Here is a 15,009-nt window from a genome sequence, read left to right on the forward strand (position 1 = left end):
TCCGAGATGACCCATTTTCTCATGCAACTCCTTAAGAATCAGTGAGCGCAGTTTTTTGGAATGAGGATTTGAGTACGACTTCTTGTGCACCGTTGGAGTATCCCATCCTTGTCAACTGACAGGCTATTCCATTCATGAAGGAGCAGCTGCACATCCCTTGGCTCTCTTTCTTTCTCTCGGCTGTCGTTGGGCGCAATCCACACTGAATCAACTCTCTTACTCGATTGATGACTGGATCCGCAGTTTGTGCTTGTTTTACGTCAAGTTGCAGTACACTAGGTTTTCCTCCATCAGACATATCTGATTCGAGTGTAGCAGGGTCTCCTGAAAGAGCTGAGATCCAATTCACTGTTCCTTCCTCTTGAAGCTTTGCAGAACACACGACAGTCTGGAGGACTTCATGCGGTATAACCTCTGTGCACGACTCCATATAAGCAATGTCATCAAGCGCCATTCGCAACAATGTATCAGCATCAATGTTCGCTTTTCCCGGTCGGTAGTGAATTGTGAAATTAAAATCAGCCAAGTCACCTATCCAGCGGAGGCCTGTCCTGTTAAGTTTTGCCGAGGACAGGACATAAGTAAGCAAATTATTATTATTATACACTTTGAAGCTTGGGGCGTAATAAAGGTAATCTCTAAACTGGTCACAGATGGCCCACTTTAGTGCAAGGAACTCCAACTTTCCAGAATGTAAGTGGTAATTCTTCTTGGCAGGAGTCAAAGTGCGTGACCCATAAGCAACAATGCGAAGGATATCATTTTAGTGTTGGTACAGCACAGCACCAAGCCCATCCTTAGAGGCATCTGTATGAAGGACAAACGGTTTCTCAAAGTTTGGGTAGGCCATGACTGGAGCACACGTCAGACAATCAATAAGTTTATCTAGTGCAGATTGGTGAGAGGTGGTCCAGACGACTGGGTGCCTTGGCGGTAACTGTGAAGGGTTCCTCTTGCCTTGACTTGGTTTTTCTCTCATGGACTCTTCAGAAGAGTGATCTGTTATCTTGGTTAAATCATAGATTGGTTTTGCAATTTCTTAGAAGTTCTTTATATATCGACGATAGTAGTTTAAGAACCCCATTAGTTTGCGCACTTCATTAACTGTCTTTGGAGATGATTCCTTGAGAGAAAGCACTGGCTTGATACTGGAGGGGTCTAGCTTGTAGCCCTCCTCAGACACCACGCGTCCAAGAAATACAACTTCTTTTTTGAACAGTTTACACTTCCGCGGTTTGAGTTTGACTCCATGCTCTCGCAGCTGACGCAGGACTTTGCGTGTATGTTCAACATGTTCCTCAAAGGACGCACTGAATATGATTATATCGTCCAGATAGGGTATACAAACAGTATATCGTAAGTCTCCTAGACAGTTCTCCATAAATCGTTGGAAAGCCCCTGGGGCTCGGGAGAGTCCGAATGGGATCCTCACCCATTCGTAGAGACCCCATGGAGTGATAAATGCTGTATAAGGCTCACTTTTAGCGCTCATGATGGTAAGCTTTGCCCTTGTCTAGTACTGAAAACCAAGAGTTCCCACCGAGATTATCTAAAGTCTCTTGTATCCTCGGTATCGGATGGCGATCAGGTCGCGTTTTCTTGTTCAGTGCTCTGTAATCCCCCATAGCCGCAAACTTTGGTCCTTCTTTCTAACACAAACAACCGGTGAACTTTAGGACGAGGAGGACTTTCGGATGAAATCACGATTTAACAAATCTGCAATATAAGCCTTTACCTCTGGGTATAGTGGTTTTGGCACTGCCACATAGTTCTTCTGAACAGGGGTTTGATCATCAAGATCCAAGTTTAACTCAAGGTCTCTAATACAGCCAACATCACTGTCATCCCTTGCAAATGAATCTGCTTCCTCGGTAAGTAATTTAAGTGCCACTTCCTTCTGATGGGCATTGAGACCACTTAGGTCTATGTCCTTTATGTGTGATGGAGTACTCAAAGGTTCTTCAGCATGTGGAGGTATAAGCGGTGGGCCTCCGGCGTTTCCAGTACATGTTGTAGCCTGATCAGCAACTTTTGCTTCTGTACTCTCTTCATCAGGTGTTTTCATGTTCCCATTAGAGTCCTTTAACCTAACTTCTACTGGTGTAACTGATTGTACAAGTTGTAGTTGCCCGAGCAAGGTTCGTCCCGGGAGTCTGATATCATGGTTGGTATTGTTAACAATGTCAATTTCCACTTTACTTGATTTCCCTTTCTTTACAGTCAACAAAGTCTCTGTAATCTCCAACCCGCTAGGCCATGGGTTAGACTCATCTGGTTCAAACAGTACTTGAGTAGTTCTCTCTACAGGCCCTATGTTTGCTCTGCAAGTCACACTTTGACTTTGTCTGGGAGGTATAATAGTATCATGCTTCATGGTCTTGATCAAGCAGAGATCACTTTGATTACGGCTTTGGATAAAATTCACTAATGCTGAAGCATTCTTGCCATTTAACTCAGTAAAACTTGAAGTAATTTCTTGATGTAGCATAGCATCCTCACTACTGGTTTTAACAATCTCCTCAATCACGTTAAAGCCGATTATTGGCGTGTCTAATGATTGGTCTATAACAAGAAAGGGAACTGCCAATTCCTCCTTAGACGACAGCAGTCTAAAGTTAAGCTCCACCCATCCTATGTATGGCATGTCACCACCATTGGCTGCGGTCAGGTTCAGTTCAGAATTTAACAACTCTGATATGTTCTTAATAGTGATCCCAGGGAAATTCCTTCTTACTAACTGGTCAGATATTAAGGACACCTGGGCCCCAGTGTCCCAAAGTACATCTACCTTTTGGCCATTGATCTGCCCCTTAACAGTACACCTCTTTCCTACCAATCCTACTACTGTGGCGTGCTGCTGTGGTGTTAGGTGACTGACGAAGGTGCTACTACTGGGATCCGCATTCTCTTGTTTTGCTTTGTTTGACAGGTACTCAATCGCATTACACAACACTTTGTGTTCCTGCCAGTGTTTCTTCTGACAATTCCGGCTACAATACTTCAAGGCCTTGCACTTTGAACATTGTAAGAACTTTGCCTTTGTTGACTGAACTTTCCGACAACCATTACATCAGAGGGACTTGTTACTACTGTTGTCAACTATTCCGCGTCCTGTCGGAATAGTCGTCGACCGTTTCCCTGTCGACTACCCCCGGTTGTCATTACGGTAACTTTCCCGAGCCACATGCCCCGAGTCACCACAAGCAAAGCAATGATTACATTCATCTCCTCTTCCCCTCTGCTTGCAATTCTGATAACCCCAACTTGTACGGTTTGGCTGATAACCACGCCCACGGCCCCTGTAGGATGGCCCACGCCAGTTAGAATTTTCTGCCTGGCTCCCTCGACGATTGACCTGATCCTTGAGATCATTTATCTCTCACTTGATCTGACGGATCTCTAGCAAAAGCTGCTGACCTCCATCTGTAGTTGCATTCTTAGCTCTTGCTTCTCTCTCGTCTTTGCCTACCTCACATGTATGAACTTTGGCAGACTTTTGGCGTTCACTAGCCAGCTTGGAACTCCTTTCTGCTTGTTGTGAGGCTAATTCATTCACCTGCCGCATGAGCTCTTCATCGGTGAGTCCCGAGGTGCGTAAGGTGGGTCTTAAGTTAGATGCAAGGATGTCATCACGAAGACCAGTTTCAAATGATTTTACAAAGGTTTTCTAAATCAGGGATGCACCGTAATTGAACTCGCAATCTGACTCCTTACTTGCAAAATCCACCTTGTTACGCAAATCCAGTGCCCAGAGAAGAAACTGTTGTGGGGATTCACCACTACTTTGTTGGCACACGGTGGCCAATTGCTGATATACTTCTGAGGCTGTTTTCTCTCCATAATGGACACGAAGGATCCTTCGTAGCTTAGCTAGTGAGAGGTCACTTAGAGTCTCAACATAGCTCCGAAGACTACTGTGTGGAGAGATGGCACGAATCACTGCATCCACAATTTCATTTTCTTGGTAATCACGTTTTAGCCCTGAGTCTATCTGGTGCATTAAGGAAACAAAAGTTAGTTTCTCTGTTTGCCCTGGTTCGCCGATCTGACCAGAAATCTTAAATTCGCGACGTAGCAAAGATGAACTCAACTCGACTTTGTTTTCGCTAACTGACTCAATATATCTTCCACTCCCTTTTCTTGTTTAGGTCCTCCGTCAGAAGATTGTTTCCCCGTTTTTACTCCTGAAGCTGCTGGTTTTTGCTCTACCTCTTCGAGGGGCGGTACATTGTCGGTCACAAAAGCAAGTAACTGTTCGAGGCACACTCATGCTTCCTTTTCATCGCCCGCCATTTTGCTGTCGATGGTTTTCATAATAATTTTGATTCTCTGCATCTTACTTTTACCCGCAGGGTTATCGTCGATTCCCAATAGTCCTATCATTTCAGCCAAACCCTTCTCATCTTGTTTGAACAATCGAGACTCTACTTGGAGTTGTAATTGTTCCATAATTAATTCTAACCGCGAAAGCTTATTTCCAAACTGAACACAAGTAACCTAGCGCAAACGCGGTAATTCCAGTAACAGTGAGCCGACAGAACAAATCAAGTCGTCCACTTCGCCAAACACAAAACAACTAGCGAATGTACTCCACCGTCACAGAGCCCAATATTGTAAAGTCCTACCGTATGCATCTGACTGTTTTCGGTCGCCGCTTGTCTCCCCAACTGCAAATCCACGTGTTCATACCGCTCCACTCACAATCTCCTTAGCTCCAATTCTGACCATTTCTGCTTCCCTTGACAACAAATAACGTCCCACGGACTTGAGAATCGAAGTTCGTCCTGGCAGGGTCGCCAAAATGTTACCCTTGTTTCATGCGTCCACAAATAAACCGTAAAACTTCTTTACACTTCACATGCTTCACACATTTATTCCGTTTCTTTTTCTCTCATCACTCGTTCAGCTCGCGCTGTCTTTTTGATAACCCGGATGAATACGTCATACACAAGACTCGTTTCCGCTTCCGGTTGTTTTGTTTTTAGTACAATCTCTACATGTAACACCAATCCATTTATCCTGCATAGTGAGAAACATTGATGTGCATTAGTGTACTGTAAAAAAAAGGAATACTGGTCAACTTAATAGAGTTTTTTTAAAATGTGTGAGACCATGTGCCCCATTTTAGAGCTGCCAAACATGACATGTCTATCCACCCTTCTTAGTTGTGTTTATTTTGTGACTATTTGTTCATAAAATTTTTTCAAGTATACTTGTTTTAGTTCTCAAAATTTTAGCTTGAACAAAGTTACTTCATTGGTCAACAAGCACCTTCATATTCATAAATTATAAAGTGATCATGGAAAAGAAAAAAAGGTTAGCAGACTGGACTATTACGATAAATTAAATTACATTTACCAGAAAGTGCGGAACGGGAAAACCCTAAATAAAATATATTTTTAGCTCTGAACTAGGTTTGCGAGAGGAATGACTGCAGGTTATGTGCAAATTACCTTCATCCTCCTTAGAGCCTCTTCATCACTGCTAGTTTCTTTGGACGCCATTTTGCAGCAGTACCAAAAATGGTTGATTATGTGGTCTGCCCACTGACTTACTTTTTCCATGTTCTTTGCACTGCCAATCTGAGATAAAAATGATAGTAAATATCATTTATGATAGATTTGGCGTGAACATGTATTGTGTGTGAACTTTCTGTACCTTTCGCAATAAATGTTTAAAAACTGCTATCATTAAAATTTTAATCTATGTAACCTTTACCGAGAAATGTGCTGGTAATCGTTCAAAGGGGTCTGGATATTTTAACTACATATATAAACAGCTGATTTTAGTGTACGTACCTTATTGAGCATTTTCTAATGCTCTTGGCCTTGTGCCATACATCTAAAGAATGGAAAATTGTTGGAAATGCACTTCCGAAAACCAAAAAAACACAACAGTTACTAAAAAAAAATGCCTTGCTGTTTAGAATCCCAGCCTGTTAAATAAATTAATGCTTTATGCGTCATAGACTTCTCCTTGAGAAAAGAGTGATTAATTTGGTTCTTCACCACTTTGGGTGAGTAGAACAAGAACAAAGTATCTTGATTAGGGTTCAAATTGTTTAAAAAAATTTATGTGCTAATATATACTTTTGACTTTGTCTCAGTTTTGCTAAATTGCTTAATTTAAGCTGCAGCTGGCATTGCCAAGACCTAAAAGATCTCATATTATTTAATTTGAATATCAAGTTGGAAGTTCAACTAGGTACGACTAATATTTTGTTCTACTTGTTACTTTTGTCTTGAGTCAACCGGAAAAGTTTGCAAAGTAAAAGGCAAAAGTACATTGATTTCTAACTCACCCATCATTTTTTTTAATACTTGCAGAGGCATCGGTAACAACTTCTCCTACCGTCAAAACATCTGTGATTCTCTCAAGTATGTTTTGAAGAACCCTTTTTTCCATGTTAACAGACTTTAACTCCACTTCTCTCTTATCAAGAACCTCCAAATCAATGATATATCCAGTGGTCATCTCCATCAAAAAATAACATAGGTTTTTAGCAGTAAACCCTGGAGAATCACACTGGCCATCACCCATCACAGCAAGGCTTTGGCCTTGCAGCTCATGGTTGATAATACCTTGCTGCCAAGTCCACCACTCATTGATAGCTGGTATGCAATACACCCTTTGTGCCCGACAAAATGTCGACCTCGATACAAACGACAAACCCAAAAACTTTCAACTTGAGCAAAGTTGTTACCAGACAGAAGGACAGCACCACATGCCTGGAGATTGTTGGCCAGGACCCCATTGACCTTGTGGGAACTCCAGAATTTCCCAACATGACCCGCTGGACATTTCCACTTGATCAAAACACTAGTGCCACAAAGAGTGTGGCTCACTGTGGTTGCTAGCTGACAACCAGGCTGACAACACTTTCAGCAAACAACTGTATGAGAAGGTCAAGGGAACAAACAACTTTTGTTCCCACAACAAGAGTGATTTCCTTGCTAAGGCAAGCCTGTTCTCCTAAACGATTAAATTTACTTGCACGCAGGGCATTTTTCACGTAAGGGACTGGTTGCAAAGAGGGAAGGGCTGTGGACGTTTCTGGCGAGGAAGGTGTTTCTGCTATTGAAGAATCTGTTTGCGTAGCTACAGATAACTGAAGAGGCGATGGCAATGCTGACTGGTCCTTATCAGTTGCTCTAGACGAACCTATGGTACTTATTTCATCTCCTGATTCCTCTTCCCTACATGATATGGGAAAATAAAAACAATTACCAAATATTATAGAAGGAGCAAGGGTGACACAGTTGGCTAGTACATGGCCTTCAGTGTGCAAGGTCCCCAGTTTGATACCTGGTGACATAACATCCAAGTTTCTCCTTTTCTCCTTTCTGAGAAGCTTTGACTAGCTTAAAACACCCTTAAATCAGAAAATTGATGGAGAGATGGGGGTAAAATGAGTGCACTGTCACAAAGTATCGAAGTAAAGTGTGGTTGCATTACCTTTGCTTTGCCTTTTTTATTGTCATTAAACCTTTAAACATACTGAATAATCATGATAATTTATCTATCATGAAACCACCACCAGGCGCTTGCTCTAGCAGTAACCCAAAATGCTAAAATTTTGTTCTCAAGTGACAAAGTACATAACCAAGTTCAATTTTGCACTTCACTGACCTGTAGAACATGTCTTCTTTACTGTCAGTCGATAATTCACTGTCATCGTCAAGGTCCTCATCAAGCTCCTGTAGAGCATCACCAAGGTAATTCAAATCACTAAGGGTGATGGAAAAAGAAAACACATATATAACTAAAAATAAACTTATATCAAAGTAGTAAAGGTGCATCTTACAGATAAGAATATTAATTTTACATTTACTAGCCTTATAAAAGACATCAGAAAACAAATTCCTATCCCCAGAGGTTTTGACAAGCACTACGGATCTAGCGAGATAGCTTACATGCATGTAAAAATAGTCATCATGTTTCAGTAACCACAAGTAAGTGTTACACTTTATAATTTTCTGAGCCTTTGAGAAAACTATGTGTCTTTGTTTTCTAGACTTGCTTATAAATCTGCCAGAGTGCCGAATCTAGATTTCAGCCTGGGGACAACAATGAAATAAGTTCTAGAGTTTACATCAACTTTAATGGTCATAAACAGAGCCACAAAGAAATAATTACATCTGAAAAGAAAAAACAAACAGCAACGTACAATGTTGGATCATCACTGTCACTACTTGTGTCGCTGTATGAATCACTGTCTTGATCATCCTTATTGAGTAAAATGGTGACCTCTCCTTCCTCTACAATAAAACTCGTATCACCAGCAGTGGTTACTTCACTGCCAGTGACATCAACGTCTGCATCAAAGATGAAAAGGAAGCAACAACCAACAGCTGAAAGATCTAGATAACACAAAATGTTGCAAAACATCTTTTCCATTGATGTGATGTATATGTATATGTATCTGCAGTATTACAGCACACAAAATTCACCTTAGAACACGGTGTATATTTAGATGGTAAAAAGATGAATTTAGTGATTATCTTTTGCTTGTCTTGGAACTCACTGGTTAAAGTGATGCAAGCAGTGACAGGATGATCATAATGATCATAAAATTCGTGGCAGACAAATAATTTGCAAACAGAAATGACCATGTCAAAATCAGCAACTGATTAGCCTGCATGTATGTCTTCCATTCACCCATAAGGCTAGCAGAGTAGTAATATAAGCAAAGAACTAATGTAAGGTATCAAAGACAAGTTTCTCAGAATTAGGCTACATATACATAAGTGACTGGTGAATTATATAATCAAAGTACCTACTGTTCTGTAAAACTACGGGAGTTTTCTGCATTGGCATGTCTCGACACTTGGAAGAAGTAGATGTTACTCCAGGATAAAAAGGATCTATACCAAAACAACAAATGACTACATTGTAATGTCAACGTCTTCGAAGACTAGCCAAAAAACATAAAGCAACTGCAAAACGATAGCAAATAGATAGCTTATAAGGAAGTGTTTTCTGTAAGTGAACAAAGATTACCTTGGATTTCGCCAGACGATCCCAGATCAAGACGCTTCCGCGGGCTTTGAACACTCAAAGGAGCTTCTTTGGTTCCACGGCCACGCACTCCACTTTTGGAAGCCACAATCCCAAGCAAACTAGAGGGAGAGAAATATGTTTATGATACGTGTATAAACTAAGGGGGGAGAAAAGATATTATGTTAAATGGATAAAACTGAAGTGACTTACCCCGCTCTTCGTCGCATCTCCAAGGACAAAAGATGTTGAGCGAAGGCGGTGTCTGACGAATACACACACATACACTTCATTTTCCTCCAGCTTTCATAAACATCTCTCGCCACAGTTATCCGTTCTTTGCCCGTTGTTTTTCACGTCAGTAGCCATGGCAGTCCAAATTTCTTGTTTGAATTTGACCTTGATTTGGAGCATCCGCCTGAATTGCCCCTTTTCTTCATGGACGTATGGTTTTATGTTGATCTCGATGTTGCTTCGATCTATTGAGCCCTTAATGAGTAGAGGAGTTTCTAAGTAATTTTCACACAAATTCTGTAACTGTGATTGATTCAGAGTAGCAATCAATGTCATCACAGGTATACCAGAAGTTTTTTTAATATCCTTGAAGTATTTGTAACTTTATCTTCAGTCAGCATTTCTGTCCACCATCTTAAGAACCTCATGTAAAACTTTCAGTTTGATATATTCCTCCATTCTTTGTAAACTGTGACATTCGTTCTTGACAAAGTGTTCTGAAGTCGTGAATACGATGGATGGTGATAGTTTTCTATCATCATTTGTAAAGAGTCTATCGTGATATGTTTGAGAGTTTCGTCCCGCTACACTACCTTATGCAATCGTGTCTATATGAAGTCTTGTCAGTCCCTCGATTTGCAAGTTTATCAGTGACAATGTGGGGCTGATCACCACAACAACTTTTTGGCAGTCAAACAGGGCAGGTAACTGGTAACAGGTATTGTATCTCGACCATGTTGAACACTCTGACGAACACTTTTGTCCCTCATTGTAGCTTTTGACAAACACAGTGGACAGATATTAAGGACTGGATTCTTTCATCAGCTTTCAATCTGGTAGCTACACCTGACCTTTCTCCAACCATAACACTTGCACCATCTGATACAAAGCTCTTAAACCACGTAAAATTGAGACCGTGTTTCTCAATGACTTTAAGAAGGACACCCGTGATGGTTTCAGAATCTGCTTTGTCGGAGTTGGCAAGAACATTTTCCAGACATAGGAATTTCACTTCAACCTTTTCGCTACTCTTACTATAATACTGAATAAAGCCGAGCATTTGCTCCAAATTTGCAATGTCAGTCGTGTCATCAACCATTATCCCAAATGGCCCAGTTACAGCTGCAATTACCTCATTTTGAATCATTTCCCCGAGGAGAAGCAGCATATCCCGTTGGGAACCCATCGATGTGTGGTTAAAACCACTCATGTCACAACCCAGGTCTCAACCAACTGCAACAGACTTTTTGCCTTTACATTTGCTATCTCTTCCTTTGCCAACCAATAAAGGTAATAGAAAACCCTTTCATACACGCCAACTTGAACTTCGGCATTGTGGTCAAGCTCTTTCTGAAAAACAGACAACCTGTTCATTAGAATGGCAGTTATGGCGTCTCTGTGCCTCTTTGTTGCAATGTGTTCTTCGAGACATTCCTTCTTCAACCTTGTACTTGGTTCAGCTGAAAAAACTTCCTTCTTGTTTTGGGGATTCTTGGAATCAAACTTCTTGCAGATCAGACAGTATTGGCCCTCTCCTTCTATGTAAACAAGCCACCACATCTGCACTTTAGGGTTATAAGCCAAATCCTTCTTGAAGATAAGGTTGTGGTTACACATCTGTTTCTTTTTAGCTGTCTTAATGCGAGCTCTTTCTTCTTGTGACACATCCAAGCAGTTGCGCCTCTTGCAGACTACATAATGATGAATTTTCTTTTTTCGCTGTTCTTCAGTGAAACTATCGGTGACGTCACTAACTGATTGTTCACATACAGTATCTGGATAAGGAAAATTAAAGGTTGTGTTGCTCTTTGTTCACCTGGGTTGAATGTGCAACGAAACTTCAATGAAACCTTAAAAAAAGAAATGTATAGCTTGTACCTGAAATGTTTTCCTTACAACCCATGGTGACTTGTGACCGTGCAACTCACTAGACACACGAAGGTGCAAATTTTGGCTTGAAGTTGCTGCAGCATTTGATACAGACACAGGGAAACCTTCCATGTTTGGTACATCTAACAAAACCAACGAGTATTTGTGTCAATTTTTACTGTTTATTCTTTACACCCTAATACCAGTGAAGTTTACTAAACGAATACATTTACAACAACAACAACCAGCTTTATTACAAAAAAGTTAAAATTGTACAATTTAATATATTAATACAAAAAAAGGTAACGTTTACTCATTCAGAGAGAACATTTATGTAGTTTTGACCCCCAAAATGCATTTTCCTGCAGTTCCAGCTCAAGATCGTTTTTGTTTTCTTAATGAAAGAGAGCTGCAAATGAATCAACGGAATAACGAAATATTGCCATAAAGTTGCTTCCGTTGCTATATTTCCTTTTACATACATGAGGTATTACCACAACAAAGTCAGCGGTCTCGTTTCGTTTCTACTTCGATTCGCTGCAATTCGCAGTTTTTCTCAACACTTGCGCTGTTGAACCCTTTTTTTGTTAAAACTTCCTTCAGTCTTTTCTTGAAAATACATTTGGTGCAGTCAAGACCATAATGAGTAACATTTCATGAGAAAGACTGTCTTTGCATTCACCACGTGGATGCCGCTACAGCTACGGATACTGGTCATTTCAGCCTCAGCATATTGTTTTATCGTCGCTTTCAGAACTGGAACAACACGTAATATTTGTTAACTCTTATTCCTAAAATTATTGTTACCTGTTTCTCTTCGAGAATTCTCCGCAGTTGACAGAAAAGACAACATCGTGTTGCAACTTCATGTTGCAACTTTCGAGTGAGAACAAATCTGCTGCCGCGCCGATACATGCACGTTCAAATGAGAGTCCGTGCACACGAGCAGACTTTCCCGCCAAAAAAAGCTCTCGCTTCGAAGATCAGAAGGTACATGTAATTATAGCCACACTGTTTATTAATTATTTTCAGTAGTTGGCGTTTATTTATTTCCTCAAAAAGATCAGATCACGATTAGTTTGGTGAAACAGAATTGTGTAGATTTGGAATACAAAAAGTACCCAGTGCAAATGCTTGAAGTAGCCGGTGACTTGCGCCAGGCGCCTGCTAAATTTGAAAACCCTGCTCATCAGCAGCTGTGCAGGTGACACACCCATATCTTTGAATGGGGTGTTGCGATACTTGAAACAGTCCCTCAAATGGGTCTTTGTTCTCTGCTGCAGCCTTCTTAAGAATACGTTTTGCGGTCTGTACATTTCTTTCTGTTGCACCATTTGATTGAGGTTACTCTGGTGAGCTGGTTGTATGGGAAAATCCCCACTCTTCAGTGAATTTCTTGAACTCATAGTTGTTGCTGAACAAATTTCTGGTGTTACTGTACTGTGGTCCGTTGTCTGTGACAACTGTCTCTGATTCTAGGCAGAAGTCAGCGCTTCTTTATCCAACATCTGCAGCAGCGTTTGTTGTAAACTGCTGCATCAAATCCTTGGGAATTAATGATCCTCTTAAGAGTGAGGGGTACCTTCATGATCTGCTGGCCATGGGAATCATGCACATGCACTTCTGAACGGTGTCTTTCACTAGGTTTCTTGGTTGACTTTGTCTTGCAGCAAGCCGCAAAGTGACCACTTTTACCACATTTATTGTGTCTTGTCTAGTGCTGGACAGCTCTTGTCCGGTGCAAGATGACCAGTTCCACCACACCGGTAGCATTTCCTTTCTTTTCCAGGTTTCTTTCCTTTTGTCCCCTTTGTTCACCTGCTCAGGTCTTTCCATAGACTGCATTTGAGTGTTAACAGCTTCATGGACTCCTGCAGTTTCTTGCAGCACAGTCAAGGTTGCTTCACTTGATTTCTCGAGAAATTTTCGACGAAGTTTTGGATCTATGCTTTTTTCGATGATCTGATCTGGGATGGCTTCATCCACGCTTGGAAATTCACAGGATATAGCCTTATGGCGCAGATGGCACACAAATTGATCTAATAGTCTCCCTCTCCATCTGTTGCATTTAGCGGAAAACATGTTGCTCAAATGGAACATTCATTTCAGAGTATAATAGTTATCCAGGACTACAACGCAATGGCGTTAAATGCAGTATCTTGATCTTCAGACACCAGATTGTAATAAATTTCTTGTAACTCAATACCTCCTGAATGCAACAACAACGCTACTTTCTGCCCTTCATTGATTACTCCTTTCGAGGCCACATACAGGTTAAAAGCATGTTTCCATCTTTTCCATCGAACAGACAACGAATTCGGCTCTCCCTTTGCGTCAAAGCAAGGAAGACCACGGACCTCCAGGATCTGTTTTGCACTCGCCCCACCTAAGTTGGTGGACAATCGTGCGCTTGGGTTGCTTTCTTGTTCTTCGGGTGTTCCAGTCGCGTGCATGATTCCCTTCTCTATTAAAATTATGTCAGGAATTTAATCTTTGAGCACTTGGAAAATCATCCTCGTCGCCAAATGTAATGATGGCCTGTTAATACCCAGATAAGTGCAGATAAACTCAACCGGTTTCTTTAATCTACACCAGCAAGCACGCTATGTTACAGTACCATGATTCTTTTTGCACCAATAACTCTATATAACAGTAACGAAATGTCTAAATACTACAATCTGGTTTGGCAAAGCTAATTTAAACAGAGTCCAAACAGAGTCAGGTTAATCTTACACGTACCTCACTTAATGCAAACCACAAAACTTTACTGGCTAAGTCCAAAATCCTTGCAATAATTGTACCTTGGCCCTTCCAAAATAACTTTATGTAGCCGTTCTTCTGGATGTCTTTCTTGTAACTATCCAAAATAAAGGACTTTTAAGTCAGAGTCGGTTACTTATTCTAAAAGTTAAAAAAAATAATCAATTTGGTTTACTTAACATAAATTTAAAATATGAGTGGGGTGTGCTCAAGCCAAGAGATTTCTGAATGCACGAGGGAAAAATTTTCGGAAGAGTTGTGTTATCACATCAGAGGTAAGACACTAAGCAATACAAATTTGGTTGCGTAAAAGCAAATTTTAATGAAAATGACAGCACTTCCGGTTGCCTTGCGTTGCTAAAAAATGTGCTTCCTGGTGATAGTTTCGCCACATGCCATGGGATGCTCGAAATTCTTTAACTATAAACATGCTATCAGTTGCAGCTGGTTGCGTGATGAAAAGTATACAAGCAATTTAAGGCAGTATAATGGTGATGATGAAATTTTCTGTTGCCTCAAGTCAGACCTCTATGGAAATTACTTGTCATAATTTTTTGTTTAGCTTGGAATTCTAGTGTGTTTCTGCTAAACCAACCAAAAGCTGTGTGCATAAAATTCTTATGTGCAATCATTTCGAGATCAATCCAAAATCGCTTTTTATGTTTTTATTGGTAGTTAGAGTTTCTTCTGCTTAAAAGGACACGCTAATTTGTTGACAAAATTTGGTTAAACAAACGCCAAAGCAGGGCTTGCTCGGTCGCAAGCGTTGTAAAGGAGGAGCTTAGAGGCCTTTAATACTGAAAATTAATAAGCTCTTCCAATAATGGCAGTGTTTTCGCATAAATGCTCTATGTCGGGTACCACACAGAAAGCGCACAAAGGGTAATGGGCAAAATTCTGGTGGCAGGGAAGTGCTTAAATCTGGGGGGAGACAAGATCGAGTGGTACCAGGGGTAGCCACACTGTACAGGAGTCCTGATCAGTCTCCTGGGGTGAAGCCCACATCCCCCAGTCAATAGGAACTAAGGGGAACTAGGAGGGGTGGCCCTTCTGGGTGGAGTACAGATCAGGTGGGAGCGGGGGTCCACACCGTGGAGTGGATACTTTTTTTTCCAGACCTGTCTCCAAGGGCTAAGCCTTACTGTGGGG

At 41.1% G+C, this 15,009-nt stretch overlaps 3 protein-coding genes across 4 annotated transcripts in view; all 3 read right to left on the reverse strand.

Moving 5' to 3' along the window:
• LOC140932649 (uncharacterized) overlaps window positions 1-5,040 on the reverse strand; it is a 10,098-nt gene extending 5,058 nt beyond the window's left edge. Inside the window, exon 1 of the mRNA XM_073382170.1 lies at window positions 5,006-5,040. Coding sequence (XP_073238271.1) covers window positions 5,006-5,037 — 32 coding nt within the window. The 5' untranslated portion in view covers window positions 5,038-5,040. The remainder of the gene's footprint in view (window positions 1-5,005) is intronic.
• A 1,614-nt stretch (window positions 5,041-6,654) lies between these two features.
• Window positions 6,655-8,631, reverse strand: LOC140932648 (uncharacterized). 2 transcript variants are annotated; one of them, XM_073382168.1, is made up of 3 exons: window positions 8,168-8,442; window positions 7,630-7,728; window positions 6,655-7,196 (listed from the first exon to the last, which is right to left on the reverse strand). In XM_073382168.1, the coding sequence occupies exons 1-3, from the start codon at window positions 8,395-8,397 to the stop codon at window positions 6,854-6,856; spliced, it is 672 nt and encodes a 223-aa protein (XP_073238269.1). In that variant the 5' UTR covers window positions 8,398-8,442; the 3' UTR covers window positions 6,655-6,853. The 2 variants fall into 2 exon arrangements, with proteins under 2 accessions (XP_073238269.1, XP_073238270.1); XM_073382169.1 differs by having other exon boundaries at window positions 7,016-7,196; window positions 7,630-7,697; window positions 8,168-8,631.
• A 17-nt stretch (window positions 8,632-8,648) lies between these two features.
• Window positions 8,649-9,327, reverse strand: LOC140932650 (uncharacterized). The gene is made up of 3 exons (XM_073382171.1): window positions 9,211-9,327; window positions 9,001-9,119; window positions 8,649-8,864 (listed from the first exon to the last, which is right to left on the reverse strand). Exons 1-3 carry the CDS (start codon window positions 9,288-9,290, stop codon window positions 8,734-8,736), a joined length of 330 nt encoding a protein of 109 aa, XP_073238272.1. The 5' UTR covers window positions 9,291-9,327; the 3' UTR covers window positions 8,649-8,733.
• Window positions 9,328-15,009: the final 5,682 nt, after the last annotated feature.

The sequence above is a fragment of the Porites lutea genome, chromosome 4 (genome assembly GCF_958299795.1).
Source record: "Porites lutea chromosome 4, jaPorLute2.1, whole genome shotgun sequence".
NCBI classification, from domain to species: domain Eukaryota; kingdom Metazoa; phylum Cnidaria; class Anthozoa; order Scleractinia; family Poritidae; genus Porites; species Porites lutea.